The 16,573-nt window shown below is 37.9% G+C and overlaps 2 protein-coding genes across 2 annotated transcripts; one reads left to right on the top strand and one right to left on the bottom strand.

The window, feature by feature from the left end:
- ras (Inosine-5'-monophosphate dehydrogenase ras) lies at positions 1-3,747 on the bottom strand. Its single transcript, XM_090176109.1, has 9 exons — positions 3,558-3,747; positions 3,188-3,292; positions 2,970-3,120; positions 2,204-2,573; positions 1,836-2,126; positions 1,379-1,772; positions 1,175-1,318; positions 738-821; positions 1-565 (listed from the first exon to the last, which is right to left on the bottom strand). The coding sequence occupies exons 2-9, from the start codon at positions 3,274-3,276 to the stop codon at positions 544-546; spliced, it is 1,545 nt and encodes a 514-aa protein (XP_090032235.1). The 5' UTR covers positions 3,277-3,292; positions 3,558-3,747; the 3' UTR covers positions 1-543.
- A 115-nt stretch (positions 3,748-3,862) lies between these two features.
- On the top strand, positions 3,863-6,259 carry LOC149961227 (carbohydrate sulfotransferase 11). The gene is made up of 4 exons (XM_090176114.1): positions 3,863-4,570; positions 4,700-4,734; positions 4,862-5,017; positions 5,092-6,259. The coding sequence occupies exons 1-4, from the start codon at positions 4,483-4,485 to the stop codon at positions 5,770-5,772; spliced, it is 960 nt and encodes a 319-aa protein (XP_090032240.1). The 5' UTR covers positions 3,863-4,482; the 3' UTR covers positions 5,773-6,259.
- Positions 6,260-16,573: the final 10,314 nt, after the last annotated feature.

The following is a 16,573-nucleotide window of genomic DNA, read 5'->3' as shown; positions in this document are numbered from 1 at the left end:
TAATACCCAAGGTATCCCTCGTTTTAGTGAAGCTAAATATTGCGTTTATTTATCTAATCACGTCAAAATTGGAAGAGCTAAAAGAGTTTGTTTTCAAAAATGTTTGACTGTGATAAAAGTGAATTGATGGATCCAAACAAATTGTGAACCATTATTTTGGTGGTAACAAAATTTTTGGCACAGATTTAATGCATATTGTAAAAAATATAGCATCCAGTGAAAAAAAAAATACTTTCTTTAGTAACATAAAAAAAAGAAAAATTTGTGTTTTTAACAGGATAAAAATATTAATTTCAAAAATTTCAAGTACTCCGCGCCTGCCACAATTCCTGCCAATCAGTAATGTTTTTATTTGGCCATTTGACAATGTTTTTATATTTGTCAAATGTTGAGAGAAAAACCAAGTAGTTTGTAATTTACAGTAAGCGCAAAAAAATAATATAAACAGTGGAATGTTTATGATGTAAGCGTGTGAAACTGAAACCCAATCAACAAAAAAAGTTTAAAAGTTATCGGATGAATACGGACAACTATTAACGGAGTTTAAAACAATTTCTTTTCGTACCTGAAATAAAATTTCGGTATCTTTGAGTAAAATATTGCTCGAGACACGAAAGAAAAGCTTAGCAAAAGCAGTCTAGGAATTTCACAATGAAAGACACGACGACACCTTTTAATCTAAGGGAAGTTCTAGTCTACCAGTGCAAAGCATGCTTAAATTATAAATATATACTCACGAGTAAAGTCCATGAACTCCTCCTTCGACCTGCGCAGAGACCGTCCTCTTCTCAAATCTTAATCTTCCATTGGTAGTCATATCCCTGCACAAAAATGATTTGACAAAATTAAAAATAAGTCTTTTAATTATTATTTTGGTGATGAGCATCATAATAACTCTAAAAAGCTCAGCGTTGAGCTCAACGATCAGCGGTTTTTTGGACTTCCAGTTTTAACGTCACATTGCCCATCCATTGAGCAACGAAGTCATCGGCTGTAAGAGCAGTTTTTTCCATTGCTCAACAGTCACGTGACGACGCCGCAACAGACGATATTTTACAAAATTTACAACAAGCGTTAAAGCGTTCAACAAAATCCTACGTCACGTTAGCAAAATTCTCAGCGAAAATAGTTTTTCAGATATTTTGTTGAGAGTTACTGAACGCAGCCAATGTACCTCATCTCATTTAGGCTCTTTGATCCAATGTCTTGGCATCCATGCTTTATTCCGGACATTAAGTACGGCACAAAACGATGAATCGAGCCTTTATCGACAATGGAACCAGAGACACCTTGAGCCACCTTAACCTTTTCTTGCTCACTGTAAAAATCGTTCAGTTTTAAAATACGAAATAAAAATAAGTAAATTTAACCAAAGTACCTAGTGAAGTATCGGTTTCGGCTGCCGCTTCCTTCAGTTCCTTCCATGGCATCCAAGGAACCCATACCACGGTATTTCTTTAGACGAACACCGTTAGAGAAGAAATATTCACCAGGGGCCTCCGTTGTACCAGCCAACATGGAACCCATCATAACTGTGGAAGCCCCAGCAGCGATAGCCTTTATAATATGGCCAACAGAACTGATTCCTCCATCAGCAATAACGGGAACTCCAAATTTCTTGGCGTATTCCGAAACTTTGTACACGGCGGTTGCTTGAGATCTACCGCAAGCCATGACTTCTTGCGTTATGCAAATTGAACCGCTTCCCATGCCCACTCTTAGACCATCAACGCCTGCATCAATGAGATTTTTGGCTTGGGCAACAGTTACAACTGAAAAACGTACCAAATTAAAACCATCTCCCAAAACGTCCCTCTTATAGGTCTAACTCATACCATTTCCTCCGATAATTTGAAGAGTAGGGTAAGCTTTGCGAATGTAATGAACTAATTCAATTTGGAATTTTGAGTTTCCCTGCGAGGAATCGAGGACGACAACGTCAACCCCAGCCTGAACCAAGTTTTTCAGTCTTATTTTATCTTCCTCTTTTGTACCGATAGCTGCCCCGACTAGTAACTGATTATTTTCATCTTTAGACGCAAACGGAAAAGACCTGCTCTTCTTCAAATCAGTACGGGCTATTAACGAGACTAGTTCTCCCTTTTCGCTGACCAATGGAAGTTTTCCTATCGGTGAAAATCATTTATGTTAAAACTAATTCAAGGTAACATTTGGGACATTGAAAAAGTAGAATTTATGGCACCTTTTTTACTATGCTGTAGAATTTCATTAGCTTCGTCTAGAGAAATACCGGAAGGAGCCACAACTAGGTCCTTCTTCTTAGTCATAATCTCCGACAAGGGCGCACTAAGCATGTCATCTTCCATGAAGTCAATGTCTCGAGATGTGACTAACCCAACCAATTTGCCTCCTAACTTCCCATTATCAGTAACAGGAATACCAGAAAAGCCATATTTCTTCTTGACTTCCATAACATCTCCGACTGTGTGAGTTGGGCTGAGTACCACAGGATCCCTAATGAAACCGTGCTTGTACTTTTTAACTAAATGGACTTCGGACGTCTGATGTTCTATGGTGCAGTTGTGATGAATAATACCAATACCACCGCAAAGCTATAGCGTTAAACAGTGCATGGGTTAGAGAATAATTCATAGTAAAGAAGACTGACTAAAATCTTTCCCTGAACTATTTTCTAACAAGGAAATTTTCTTAAAGTAGTTTAAACGGGTTCTTGAAAATGCCACCTAATTATGGGGTAACCATGACTGTAATAAGCATTGTGAAATGTAACAATAATAAAAAAAGAAAAACTACTGATAAGAAATAAATTAAGACATCATAAGATGATAGCAAGATGGTTCGATCGGAATTCATGCGCTAAAATTGCATAACTAAGGAAGATAAGATATCTTTATGGCTTTTTGGTAAGTGGATTGTTTACTTAATTCGGTCTCAATATGAAAGATTCGGATTCATCAAACTGATAACAATATTAAGATTATACTTACAGCCATAGCAACTGCCATGTCCGATTCGGTTACCGTGTCCATGGGTGTTGAAACTAATGGTGCATTAAGAACTATTTTCTTTGTTAAATTAGACTTTAGGTCAACTTGATCAGCGGTGAAATCAATGTAACCAGGTAATAGTAAGAAATCACTGGAAAAAAAGACAATATGAATAATATTGCAATTTGATTGAAATTTAAAATAAAACATCTACATACTTATAGGTGACACCTTCTCCTTTTTGAAATAACTGCTGCGCCGAGAGTCCATCTTCAAAGATAGGATCGAGAGAATTGGTGTTTGCCATAGTTTTCGTTTAATTCCTGAAAGTAAAAGACATTCTGTGAGGCAAGTCAAACAGAGACTCTAAAAGTGAAAATTTAAATAATTTTATGCAGGAATTTAATAGGGTGAGTATGGGTAGAAACGCAATATGTTTTTCATTAGCAGCTTAGCAAACGTCACTACTACTCAGTGACTTTTGATTTCTGCAAAAGAAGCCGAGTCTTATAAAATATTGAAGTTCTCACGTTTTTCCGCATAAAGTCACGAGGTTTTAAACATAACTTAAAGGCAGCCAAATATTACCTGACTAACTGGTAGCTCTTCAGATGCTGCAACTAATTTAGGAAATAAGAAAAATGGGCTTTTTACAAAAAATGTTAATCGCTAAAATCGGGGGAAGCGTTTATCTCTGGGGAGACCATTTAAAAATCGTCTGCTGATAGGGTATTTACCCCTATATCAACCAGTAAGGAACAAGTTCATTATCAGTAGCCTTGGGCAGAAACTTCAACTTTTCGAACTTTGTCTTTTTTTATCTTTTTAATCAGGTTTTACGAACGTCATTTGGAATATCACAATCGAAAAGTCTTTTCTAACTTGGTAAGAATACAATCAAATCGTTCAACGGTTTCATTTCTAAATGATTAAACGCAAATAAAATTTGCTGAGACCGTAAAGACACAAATGTCTCAAGGCGTTTAGTGGAAAACTACTGCAATTCATTCCAATAGAATTATTTCAATAAGTTTTAGAGCACCGTTCAAGGCTGCGTACGAATTATCGGTACTGACAACTCGTACGTCTTATACCAAGGCATTTAACTACTAATACGGCGTCTACCCTGTCATTGAGGAGAACCCATCACGGTTAATTCTTCCCTTACAAACTAAATGGTTGATTCATCCTTCACCTCAATCTTTGATCAGGATGAACCAATCGGAGGTGATAAAAAATGAGCCGGGAGGGATATGATGGTTAATTTTCTTGGCTAGCGTCCCGGCAAAATACGCCCAAGGTCTGAAGATTTTTCCATCACCGTCTAAGGAAAGTTCTTCATAGACGAAAAAGGGGAAGGGGGTAGACACAGAAAATGTGGCGCCCTGGTAGAAGACGCAGAAAAAATACACTTTCATAACTTTTTTCTTTAACTTTCTTCAATCAATCGTTTAAAAAAGACATTCTAAATCCGTTTCGCTTCGAAATGTAAAAGGATGATGTTAATCGGGATATGAAGTTGTTGAAATCAAGATGTTTCTTTACGATAGCCACTGGTTTTGGTATGCTAACATTCGCCGTTTTTCTGATATTAGGGCGAGGTGAGTTACTATAAAAAGCAGCCGCATTTATAATTAGGGTTATGATGGATAAGCCTACAGCGCGTCAGTTATTTTTTATTAGGACTGGCAAAATGGTGGCTAATATTATATAATTTTCCACTCGTTTAGATGGCCGTCTTGACGTTGCTAAAGATACTAATTTGGTAGGTTTCATACCGTTTTCTATTAATAATAATATGATACCATAAGTATATAAATACATATCTCTTAAATATATTATATGCTTCTTATGGGACGCATTTTCTAATGGCAATATTCTCAAAACTCAAGAGGTTTGTGAATAGTTTGGAAAACGAACAAATTAAACGCTTAAAACGAATTGAAGAATCTTGCGGAGACGATAACGAGGACGAGCTAGATAAAAACGAACTGGATCATTTTATTGTCGATGATAAAAATAAATTAATTTATTGTTTCGTGCCAAAAGTAAATTACGAAAACTCTTTTAAAGCTCCAAATTCCATCCCCTACTAATTTAATTAAACTTATCGATTTGATAGGTTGCCTGTACCAATTGGAAGCGAGTGATCTTATCGTTACGTAATCAAGTAGGAGGAAATCCCCTAAATATAAAAGGAAACGAATCTCATTTGCCGGAATTGTTTCAAACTTTAAATCAATTAAATAATGAACGGGATGTATCGGATAAACTAAACGACTATCTAAAATTTATCTTCGTCCGTCATCCTTACGAAAGACTACTGTCGGCCTACCGAAATAAATTCGAACACACTTATTCCAATTATTTCCGTATTAGATTCGGTCGTAAAATCATTAAGCAATATCGGGCGAACGCGTCGCTCGATTCTCTCAATAGAGGGCACGACGTAACGTTTCCCGAATTCATTCATTACGTCACCGACTTGAACGCAACCAAAAATGGCGCCAATTTTAACGAACACTGGAGACCTATCAAGTATTTATGCTTCCCGTGCAAGGTTCATTTCGATATCGTCGGAAAATACGAAACTTTAGTCAGTGACGCCGAGTATACTCTGCTGCGGGCGGGGCTGGCTAATAAAGTTTCTTTTCCCAGACGCGAACAAACTTATAATTTAAAACCCACCACAGACTTGATCAAAGATTATTACAATCAAATTGATAATAACCTGATGGAAAGGTTGGCCTTAATTTACAGAGATGATTTGGAAATGTTCGGATACGATAAACATTTACACTAAAGTCATAAATTATTTTATCAACCAATTACTAAAACCAAGATTTAATAATTTTCGTTAGGCCTTGGCCTAAATAACTATACGTTCTAAAACTATATCGACTGACGCGTATCGTATTTCGAAAGACCATTTCAAACTTCATTTCTATAACAAGTTACTAATGTAACGCGCAGACGATCAAATTTATAATATAAGTCTATTTAAAGACTTCGCTATTTAACATAACGTTTTACTTTAATATTTAAAGAAAAAATGATCTGGGATTAACAATAAAGCTGATATTATTAATACAATCTCAGACGTAGTCATGCAGTATGATTTATAACCAAGGCTTAATTTTGGACCTCGTTAATCGATGACTCTAATATAATGTTGACCATTTTTATACGATTTATACAGCTTTTAAAAAGCAGTTAATTGTTATAACAATATATATTTGTTTCGGTTAAAATTGAGCGACTTTTTTTGGAATTTTTTTTAACGGATTGATTAATAATAGCCAATAAAATGTTTGAAAAATTAATAGTGTTTTTCATTGTAATTGTACGGAAGGAAATACGCGTGGAAGAAATCTTTTTTTTTTCAAAAATAATAAACTTTATTTTGGTGCACATGACAACTAGGTCTTCGCACCATAAAACTAACACCAACTGCCCATAAGATGGCGCCAGCGTTTTAAGAAAGCTACGTTTCCCGCCCAAATTCGATATTACCAAATAGCCGTTCCGTCTGCGCCGGTTTCAATCCAATAATGGAGAGTCGACGGTGCGGAAATATAAGGTTATTAAGAAGTCCTGGCTTGACCAGAGGGTTTAAGGACAAGTCAACCATAAAGAGAACTTTGGCGTAGCAGCTTCTTTTGACGTTTCGACCGTAGGGGTCGCTAAACGCCTTATTGTTTCATCTCTACGTCTCTGAGTCGAAAAAAAGGAGACAAATCCGATTTATGCGACAGACGTTTTTGACGCACCCATGATAAAAAGTTAAATTAAGCGTTATTAGAGTCAAAGTTTCAAATCTACCCAAATCAATTGGACCTGTACGCAGTTTGAATAGTTTCCGATAGTAGCGACATCCGGCGGCAAAATTTGTGTGGGTCGCAATAGCACGCCGACTGCTTGCAAGTGGGCTAACGATTTGGGTTCCTCCAATGGTATTAGCATGTGTAACATAATTACTCATAAGTATGCCACTAGCTCTATTTCTTCACTAACGGTTTGTTTCATAGATATTGCGTCATCCGTACTCTACGTAATATTTGAAGTCATATTTGATGTAATATTTGACGTCATCGAATCTCAAATGCCGATTATGCCATCGCACATTTAGCTCTACGTCTGATAAATCGACGGCCATTATTTTAGTAAACAAACCTGTTTGAACAACCAAGGCTTAGGAGTTAAAATGATATACAATATAGTGTCCGGTGCAGGCTTGGAAATAAGGTTTATTTCTAAACTGGTCTATTTGGACAGTGACTCCAAACTCTTGAATTATTTAAGTGGTCACGTAGACCAGTTGGTTAATAATACGGTAGATAATTTTGAATTAATAAACTGGACACTGGACCAGTGAACCCCTAGCTTTTGAATAAAAAAACTGGTCCGAGCAATTAATAAACTGGTCTTTGACCCAGTGACCACCGCTTATTTCCAAGCCTGGTCCGGTACTGTTAATGCAATGAATTTGCAAATTAATGAAGTTTTCGGAGACTCACGTTCTAAAATAAATTTGCATTGTCAAATAAAAGAAGCAGGTTTATTGGAATAAATAGTTGAAATTCAGGTTCAGCTTTTCTGGGGCATCTACAAGGTTGGAGTCTTTGCAGATTCTTCTGAGCCTAGGCCTAACTTTTCTAGGCTCGGTATGGGTTTTAAAAACGCTGGTGGAATATCCCACTTCGACGACTTGTTCCATTTTCGGAAAGCGATCACTGAACCGTATTGGTAATTTTTCCCAACCTTTTATTTTTCTAAACTACTCATTATTTAACTTCATCCACACAAACCGAGCGAGTTTATAAATTTCAATAAAGCTACATTGGGCGGACTAAAATTCCGACGCAAAAAATTCCTTCTCAATTTAGAGGTTTTCCATTGGCTGAAATAAATATGTTAGTAGCCAATAGTGTGACTCCCAAAATTACTAGGATGAATAAAAAGGTTAAAATCTAACGTAGTCCACCTTTTTACTGGTTCGTGGTGAAACAAACCGTTAGTGAAGATTTTTGAATGGAATAAAGGTACAGTGGCATACTTATGAGTAATTATGTTACATATGGTACTAGTCATATATTTTATAATCGTCTGCTTCGCTTTCCCCTTTCCATAAAAACTTGTAGAGGTTAACGGTAATAGTTAGTGTAGGGAGCTGTTAGCTCGCGTGGCATGAAGGGCTTGCCACAACCATGGACTAATTAACAACAGGGACGGTCCGGCCCGGGAAAAAAGTAAAAAGAACAAGCATCGACGCACTCTAGCGGTACTCGCGGGCATAACAGGAAATGCTAGTATAGGCTGGTGATTCAAAATAACCGGGGGGGGGGGGGAAATAGGGAAAGAAGCTTCCTTGGAATGCTTGGGCCTTGGAATTTAAAAGTTGAACCACGAGATTACCACGCGGTGCTAATATATTAAGTCTTTTAAATTAATCGTCGTAAAAATTTAGAATGTCGAGATTTTCCGATCGTACATATAGTAAAATATTCTGCTTACCGTCTGAAAGCAATTCCCAAATTTGTTACGGTACTTATTATTATCATAATATAATATTATTCATAAATATAAATGATTGTACCAAGGCTTAATAGTTGTTTACCTTTTTTTGATGATGAATAATTTCCGAGATAATTTAGAATCTATGATAGAATCGGAGGTGGAACAAATATCATTTAACTACACCAGTTATACTAAAATAATAACTATATAGTTATTTAACGTGATAACATGGATGGTTATGAGAGACGTTTGGGGTTTCCTTTGTAAACAACAATCTGAAAATTCAAATCACAACCGCTAAAACCGTTAAAAATCTGTTTCCTGTTTATGACGTTTGAATCACCAGGATAAAAACTAATTGCCTGGCAACGCTGCTGAACGCGTTAACACTTTTTTTGGGGTCTTTACAGGGAAATGTTATAAATCTGTGCCGTCCCTGTTGTTAATTAGTCCATGCCACAACCTTCCGACGCATTGTAACCCGGCCACCTGTTGTCCTGTTTACATTAAAAGTCGTTAGATGACTTGGGGCTGATTATTATTATTATTACTGTTTCCTGTATGAAAATTATACATTAGGTTTAGCGTGGCAAAATTATTTGACTGCAATTTCGATAATAGTAATAATAGAGAGTAAGCAGACTACGGACAGTGGCGTAGCCAGGGGGGGGGGCACAGGGGCACATGCCCCCCCCCGAAACGTATGGTCGTACGTACAAATATTTCTATTTTTTTACTTTTTTTTCAATGGTGTGTCCCCCCCCCCCCCCGGAAACAAAATCCTGGCTACGCTACTGACTACGGCTCAAATGTTTCAAAGTTCTCGCGTCAGTCACGTTACGGAATAGCTTAATTTCATTGGTTGAATTTCAATAGGCGCTTAAATAAATCATTCTTCTAGGAAATCGCCAAGAAGTAATATTTTCGAGAGACAGGACCCGCAAGATTTGTTTATAATGTGCATGTGGAAATAATGGAAACTTTTCACCTGTAAACAGAACGTCTTGTTTTGGCCAAGCCTTAATATGTCAAAAAGCTACCTGGTTAAAAGGGAACGTTTGTGGCGGCCGTAAAGGTGAACAATTTCCATTATTTCAACAAGCACTATATAAACAGTGACTTGCAGGTCCTGGCTCTCGGAAATATTACTTCTTGGCGATTTCCTGGGATTATGATTTATTGAAGCGTCTATTGCTAGTAGCTTGCAGGTCCTGCTTTACGGAAATATTTGTTCTTGGAGATTTCCTGGAAGATGTTTTAACTAGTTGAATAAGTTAAGCGGTCAAACTAATTGGACTCTAAAAGTTGAACGCCCCTTTAGTTAAAGGAATTGTCCATAGCTAACGGGAAGATCAATGGCCTTAGAGGTGGCGCACTCACAGCGTGATTCACGACAATAATTGACTTAGTTCCATTCATAAAACCGCAAGTATTTCCTGACATCTGGCAGTATTGCAAAAAGTAGAAGAAACGTTGTGGTCATGACCAGTTTTTTAAATAAAAGCTAATTTCCAACTTGTCCTGAAAGCATTGCGAATTAATAGTTCAGAAACTATCCCAGGGACGGCGCCACGTTTGCGGCTGCCGGGCGCTAGTCGGGTCTTTGAATTGGTTCGGCGACAAACATTATTTTAATGAAATCATGAAAAACAAAAGATTTGATACATAAATAGCTTTATAATCAAGGCAAATAACTTCAAAATAAAAAAGTTTATGGAAAATATATTAAATTGGGGAATACGTCAACGAAATTTTACGGCAAGGCCTATGACTAAAAAAAATAAAAATACTTTGCTATTCGCGAATGAAACGAGTCTAGGTGGCGCTGCGGCGCCACGCGTCTTCGAGGTAGCACCTATGACCTAGCGTCTGCTATTGTCAAATGAAAAATGCCTAAATTTGGGTGTTATGTTACGATGAAGGAAACCTAATACGGTGTAAAGTTATAATAATATCAAAGTATTAACCTTCTATAATAGCTACCCTATAATACGTGTAACTGTGTACTATAAAAAGAAAAGGTTTAGCGCGTAATGAAATATTTTGTAAAAAGTAAGACCGTCTGCCGACCAGGCTTGGACATAAGGATATTATTTTTAGTAGTCAGCCCGACTAGTGAGCCTCCTATCTTAATTTATTTTAGAAGTCACTGACTAGAGGGGGTATAAAAGCAAGAAGGACAGCCAACATTTAGCTTTACCCGTCAGAATTAAAATATGAGTTCATTATCACTTGAGTTACATGACTTTGGCCGATCACAATTTTTTCACGACTTCAGAGTCTTTGACTAGTTTAAAATATTTTCATTGATAATATCATCAAATTAATTTGAGATAGACCTTCTGAATCAGAACTTGATTTTCTACAAGCTCTACAAGCGTGTTGTGATTTTTTTTAATAAAATGGGATTGATGAATGATGAATTTATGATACGCCATATTCGCCATTATTTATGAATATTAAGGTTAATTTTTCACTAGTCAAATTGACTAGTGAGCCCCCAGATTTCGAAAAATTTTAGTAGTCAGAGCATTTATTTTAGTAGTCAAATGCCGTGACTAATGCCTTATGTCCAACAAACTGAATTTGTGAAAGCTGTCTGCTCATTCAAAATCTGATTTTTTTTAGCCTAAAAACATTTATATCAAATAGTCGACGGCTGTTAACTCACGTATTATAATGTTTTTTTCATTTTGACTGCTCTCAAGCGCTCAAGCTCAGATAATCCCGCTCAAGATCACCCCGATCAGCATTTTAGACGCTTCAATAAAACAACTTCAAGAAAATCGCCAAGAAGTAATATTTCTGAGAACCAGGACCTGAAAGTTACTGTTTACATAGTGCTTGTTGAAATAATGGAAACTTTTAACCTGTACGGTATGCAACAAGTGTTTCCTTTTAACCAGGTAGCTTTTTTTTTGACATATTAAGGCTTAACAAAAACACGACGTTCTATTTACAGGTGAGTTTCGGATATATTACTTGGCGATTTTCTTGAAATTATTTTATTTAATGGGCTATTCTCGCGTATTCCATTTAAAGTTATCGAGCGCTCTGAGATAGCTCGAAACTGATCTGCCAAGATTCGTTCTTGGAGCAAGGTTTTTGCGTCTTCAAAAGCGCTCGAGAATAACATCGGAGTTAAATCAATGGGCGCTTAAATAAAACATCCTTCAAGGAAATCGCCAAGAAGTAATATTTCCGAGAGCCCGGACCTGCAAGGACTGTTTAATAGTGCTTGTTGAAATAATGGAAGCTTTTCACCTGTAAACAGAACGTCATGTTTTTGCTAAGCCTTAATATGTAAAAAAAGCTACCTGGTTAAAAGGGAACAATACCGTACAGGTTTAACAAGCACTATATTATAAGTGATTTGCAGGTCCTGGGCTCTCGGAAGTATTACTTCTTGGCGATTTCCATGAAGATGTTTTATTGAAGCTTCTATTACGTCAGAGCAGTTGTAAATAGGGCCAGAGTCATATTCGGAGCGAATATCGTGCAGTTAAATTTAAATCGCTATTAGTTGATAGGCTTTATAGCAGATGGCACTATTTTTCTAAGCTTTGAGCCTATTTTTGGCGAAGGTTTATGGCAATATAAAATGTTGTTTACGAATCGGTTAAAATTGACTTTAAAAGCATTTTCCAATTAAGTTTTACGAATTTAAATTCGTAATTACCTCTCCGAGGGTACTATGTTACCTAGGAGGGGTTATACAATCACCGTGTCTGTGTGTGTGTGTTTCGGGGCAAAGCGTAATGCGTAATCACTAAATTGTGGCAAAACTGCAGTGATGCTGAGCGTTAACGGGTAATATTTGCGTTTTTTGGTGTTTTGTTCGACAACGTTCACTGTCACGACAGTTGTGACTTGGTAGTCTTTTTCGAGATGTTGCGATCGCATCGGGCGCGATTCGAACCCGAGCCCTCCTGCATGACAGGCGAGTGTTCTACCACAGAACCACCGATACATGTTGCGGTTCAAAGAACATTATAAGCTCAGCTAAAGCGGAAGCGTTTATTACAAATTAGCAGAGCATTAAATTTCAGTTTTTAAAATAGAACGAAATTTCGTGTTCCATTTAAATTATTGCATCGAATGTAACGTCTTCTCTGTTGATTAAAAAGAATGTGCCGCCCAGGATTCGAACCCGAGCCCTTCTATATGACAGGTGAACGTTCTACCACAGAACCACCGATACATATTACGTACCTTAGAAAATTATAAACCCAGCTTAGTGGAAGAGTATATTAATGGTTTTTAAAGTCTAAATTTTTTACGTATGAAATTTTAAAGGTCAAATCTTGTTTTAGCGCAGTCAGCCGAGATAAGAGGGTTAAAGGGTAGACCCTGTGGGTGGTCCACTTTGTTAGTTTTTTGTTATTTATTTACGGGTTTTATTATCGTCTTAAATATAGTTGTAATAACGCAAATGCGTTTATTTAACGATTATTGATATAAGAGCTGCCGTTTAGTTAAGTGGCTTTCTGTGCTTTGTTGATGGTAAGGTTTTTGCTTCTTGTTAATACTTTTGGTGTGTATATTTGGATATCTACGATTCCTAACGCAGTCATTGATTTCCTGGGTGTGCGAGTCATTATATGATATTGGAAATTGGACGGCATTGGTCTTTTGCATGCGGTATGTGTCACAACGTCAACTGGAAGTCTACGAGTCGTCCACTACCAGATGTCAAATACAGTGGTGTAGTCCTAAAATAAAAAGAACCGGGGCGCTACCGGGGTAGAACCAATTTCGATTACGCGCGAAATCGAAGTTGGCTGTACCGGCAAAGGATTGTATTTGGTTTCTGTTTAACGAAATTATGCATCAAGATGATATTCCGGATAGCTGGAAAGAGTCACGTGGTTTTCAAAGGAAAGGGAAAGGCTGAGGAAGAACTCAGTTCCTATCGTCCTATAGCAGTAACGTCGCTCTTCCACAAAGTGTATGCCATACTTTGGAAATAACTTAATTAGCGGGTATATGGAAATAAACGACTTGCTCGATGAAGCTCAGTATGGTTTTCGAAGAGGTAGACAATATTTTTGTGCTTTCTCAGCTGGTTGAACTCTATCAGAAGCAGGGGCTCTCTCTTTATTCTGCGTTTCTTGACCTTCACAAGGCGTACGACAGTGTCAATCATGATAAGTTAAGGTGGTGCCTTGGGTATTAGCCTAGCTGATTATTATTATTATTATTATTATTATTATAAGTTGTGGAAAACGTTGCGTGGCTTCGGCTTTGTCCCGAGTGTCGTTCGCCAAATTCAAAAACTGTACGCTGATAGCTCGTATATATACACAGCCCAAGGTGTTACTACTGAGGCGTTGAGGTGTGGTGTAGGTTTGCGTCAGGGGTGTCCACTGTCCCCCGTACTGTTAATTTCTTATATCAATGGCCTTGCGGTGAGTTTGTCCGAGTCGGGAGTTGGCGCTAAGATCGAAAAGGTGGAGAAGGATAAAGGTGCCTCTGTTGGCAAAGTGTCGATCCCTTGCTTACTGTTTGCATATGACATTCTTCTTTTGGCACATTCTGTGGCGGATTTACAGGAGCTGTTGGATAGATGTTCCGCTTATGCTAATTCCAAGGCGTTAAGGTTTAGCCCAGACAAATCAAAAGTTTTGATGTTTGGTACGTCAAAGGAAGCTAGCCCCGTCCCCTTTACGTTGCAAAACGCCTCTATGGAAGTGGTGGAAGAGTAAAGCTATCTTGGTGTCCTGTTCTGTTCCAAGCCTAACTATATGGAAAATCATGAGCGCATTCTTGTAGCTAAAACTACTCGTCTACGGTGGGCGGTCAAGAATATGGCGGATGGATCATATAACAAATACAGTGTATCCAGGACTTTGTGGAAAGCTGTGGTGGTACCCACCATCACGTATGCAAACGATTTTCTACCGTATTCCCGGGTCTCAATCACAGCCTTTGAATATGCTCAGAGAGAAGTTGGCCGTGCTGCACTTTCGGCGGGCCCTTTCGCGGCTAAGGCTGCAATTAAAGGTGAAATGGGTTGGAGCAGCATGGAGGAACGGGAAGCTACGAATAAGCTGAAATACCTAGGGCGGCTGTTACTTATGCCGGCGTCCATGCTTCCTGGCCTAGTTTTTAGATCGCGGAGGCTTCAAGGAGTTGAGACCAGGCTACTTAAGCGTATGGCACAGCTTGATCGTGTCTTTGGCAATGGCACGACCCGGAATACAGCGACGAACGAGAGAGAATGGGCTGCTGTAGTAGTGCGAGTTGTTCATGAAACGGCGGAGAGGCGTTGGCGTAATGATGTCAAAAGCAAGAATAGTCTGAAGCTCTACCAAGTGAAACAGAAGCCACAGAGCGAATCGTGTTATGATGGTCCTTGGTGTAGTGGCCTCCTGTTCGACGCTAGAACGGGCTGCCTTCTGACGGGAGAGAGGCAACATCGGTTGTTTGGTTTTGAACCGGCCTGCAAGACATCGCCTATGTACTCTTTCATTGTCCGGTTGGTGAAAGCGATGAAGATATCTTTGAATGGCGCGTGCGGAACCGGGAAATCTCCTTAGAGGAAGCCCTTGGATTGTCAGGAAATTTTCATCACTTGTATATAGTTAAACACATTCTGGTTACCTGGAGGGCTAATAAAGATAAGTGGCGTCGTGAAAATATTTAGGAATTTAAATGTTTATTCGTTAGATATATAATTTTATTGTTGCATTCTGTAACTTATATTTGATATTTTGCAGTACTATATATTATATATTTGGTTTAATGTTGTGTATTGTTTTTAAACCGTGCTCCCTTTAATTTGGTGACGCCGCCCCGATTTCAAGGGGTTGTACTTTGTATGGGTTTACCAATAAATCTTAAATCTATAAATGTACGTCCAACTTCAATTTTTAACGTGATCGAAGCTGGCCGTACGTAGGTAACGATTTGAAATTGTTATGGTATATTTCTGCGGGCAAAATTTATCATAAATTCACACACCCTTTATTCCAAAAATGATATACGAAATAGAAGCAAGGCGCGCCCTGGCAAGTTGAAAAAAAGAGACAGTGCCCGCCCTGGCAAAATGGAAAAACCAAGGCGGGGCGGGGCCCTGCCTTTGATAAAAGCACCGGGGCGACGCCCTGCCCCGCCCTGGCCCGACTACACCACTGGTCAAATATAGCTATTCTACGGTATCTTCATCAAAGGCGAGTGTTGAAATAATATGAGCGTTAAAGATGCGGCAAGTATTTCGTAAGCGAGAAAAATACAAATACCCTCTGTAGATATTTCTTTCATTAAAATTTGCTTCGCATTATATTCAACTGATAAACTTGTACTGTAAAAAGGGTTAAATTCAATTATGCATTGTTTTAGTACGTCTAACTCACTGTTGTAACTACTTAATTTATAATATTCTGAATAAATTAAAATCGGTTGCTTCGTCTCAATTATTTTAATTATAATTAAAATTTTATACCGGGAGGGATAGAACCAGGATTACGTTTTTAGTAAATAACTCTGAATTGCGGAATAATATCTTTAATGGTTATCTCGAGAAATTAATACCACTAGGGACAATTCTTCCGAGGGGAGGTATATTTTGACAAGCTTGCCAACTTGTTTTTAATATACAGTTTCAGAAACTTATCAAAAAAGTGTAAACGCGAAAGTCTTCAAGTTTATTTAAAAATTTTGTTAAAAAAAAACACTTTATAAAATCTGTCGAAGTATAATACGGCGCCATCTGGTTTTTCCAAAATGATCATTTAAAACTCCAAGTACGTATTGGTATGTAATTCATCATAGGCGCTTAAATAAAACATCTTCAAGGAAATCGCCAAGAAGTAATATTTCCGAGAGTCAGGACCGGCAAGTTACTGTAACAACGGAAAGTCAAATAGATAAGTTTAAGTTCATAAAAACCATCTATGGACTATAATGTCTTTCAAATTTGCTGCAAATTCCCGCTAGATGCTCATGTACGTCGAATCTACTGCTCAGGACTTGTCTATAGAATACGCCATGGTGATAAATCACGTAGGCTACCGCCGGTAGTAGTTGCATCGCAGCTTAGTAGGACAGCGTTTAAAGAATAGAATGTTTAAGTATTTTTTTAATAA

The sequence above is a fragment of the Leiobunum rupestre genome, chromosome 1, assembly GCF_980474605.1.
Source record: "Leiobunum rupestre chromosome 1, qqLeiRupe1.1.hap1, whole genome shotgun sequence".
In the NCBI taxonomy this organism is placed as follows: domain Eukaryota; kingdom Metazoa; phylum Arthropoda; class Arachnida; order Opiliones; family Sclerosomatidae; genus Leiobunum; species Leiobunum rupestre.
This window is presented reverse-complemented; position numbering and strand designations above follow the sequence as displayed.

What these genes read in the sequence shown, in the direction of transcription:
- ras (XM_090176109.1), bottom strand. Translation starts at nt 3,276, where the DNA reads ATGGCAAACACCAATTCTCTCGATCCTATCTTTGAAGATGGACTCTCG. An exon ending in GGAGAAGGTGTCACCTATAA is followed by an intron (nt 3,121 to 3,187) that starts GTATGTAGATGT and finishes CTTTTTTTCCAG; the next exon opens with TGATTTCTTACTATTACCTG. An exon ending in ACATGGCAGTTGCTATGGCT is followed by an intron (nt 2,574 to 2,969) that starts GTAAGTATAATC and finishes TTAACGCTATAG; the next exon opens with CTTTGCGGTGGTATTGGTAT.
- LOC149961227 (XM_090176114.1), top strand. Translation starts at nt 4,483, where the DNA reads ATGAAGTTGTTGAAATCAAGATGTTTCTTTACGATAGCCACTGGTTTT. An exon ending in TTTTCTGATATTAGGGCGAG is followed by an intron (nt 4,571 to 4,699) that starts GTGAGTTACTAT and finishes CCACTCGTTTAG; the next exon opens with ATGGCCGTCTTGACGTTGCT. An exon ending in TTTATTGTTTCGTGCCAAAA is followed by an intron (nt 5,018 to 5,091) that starts GTAAATTACGAA and finishes TCGATTTGATAG; the next exon opens with GTTGCCTGTACCAATTGGAA.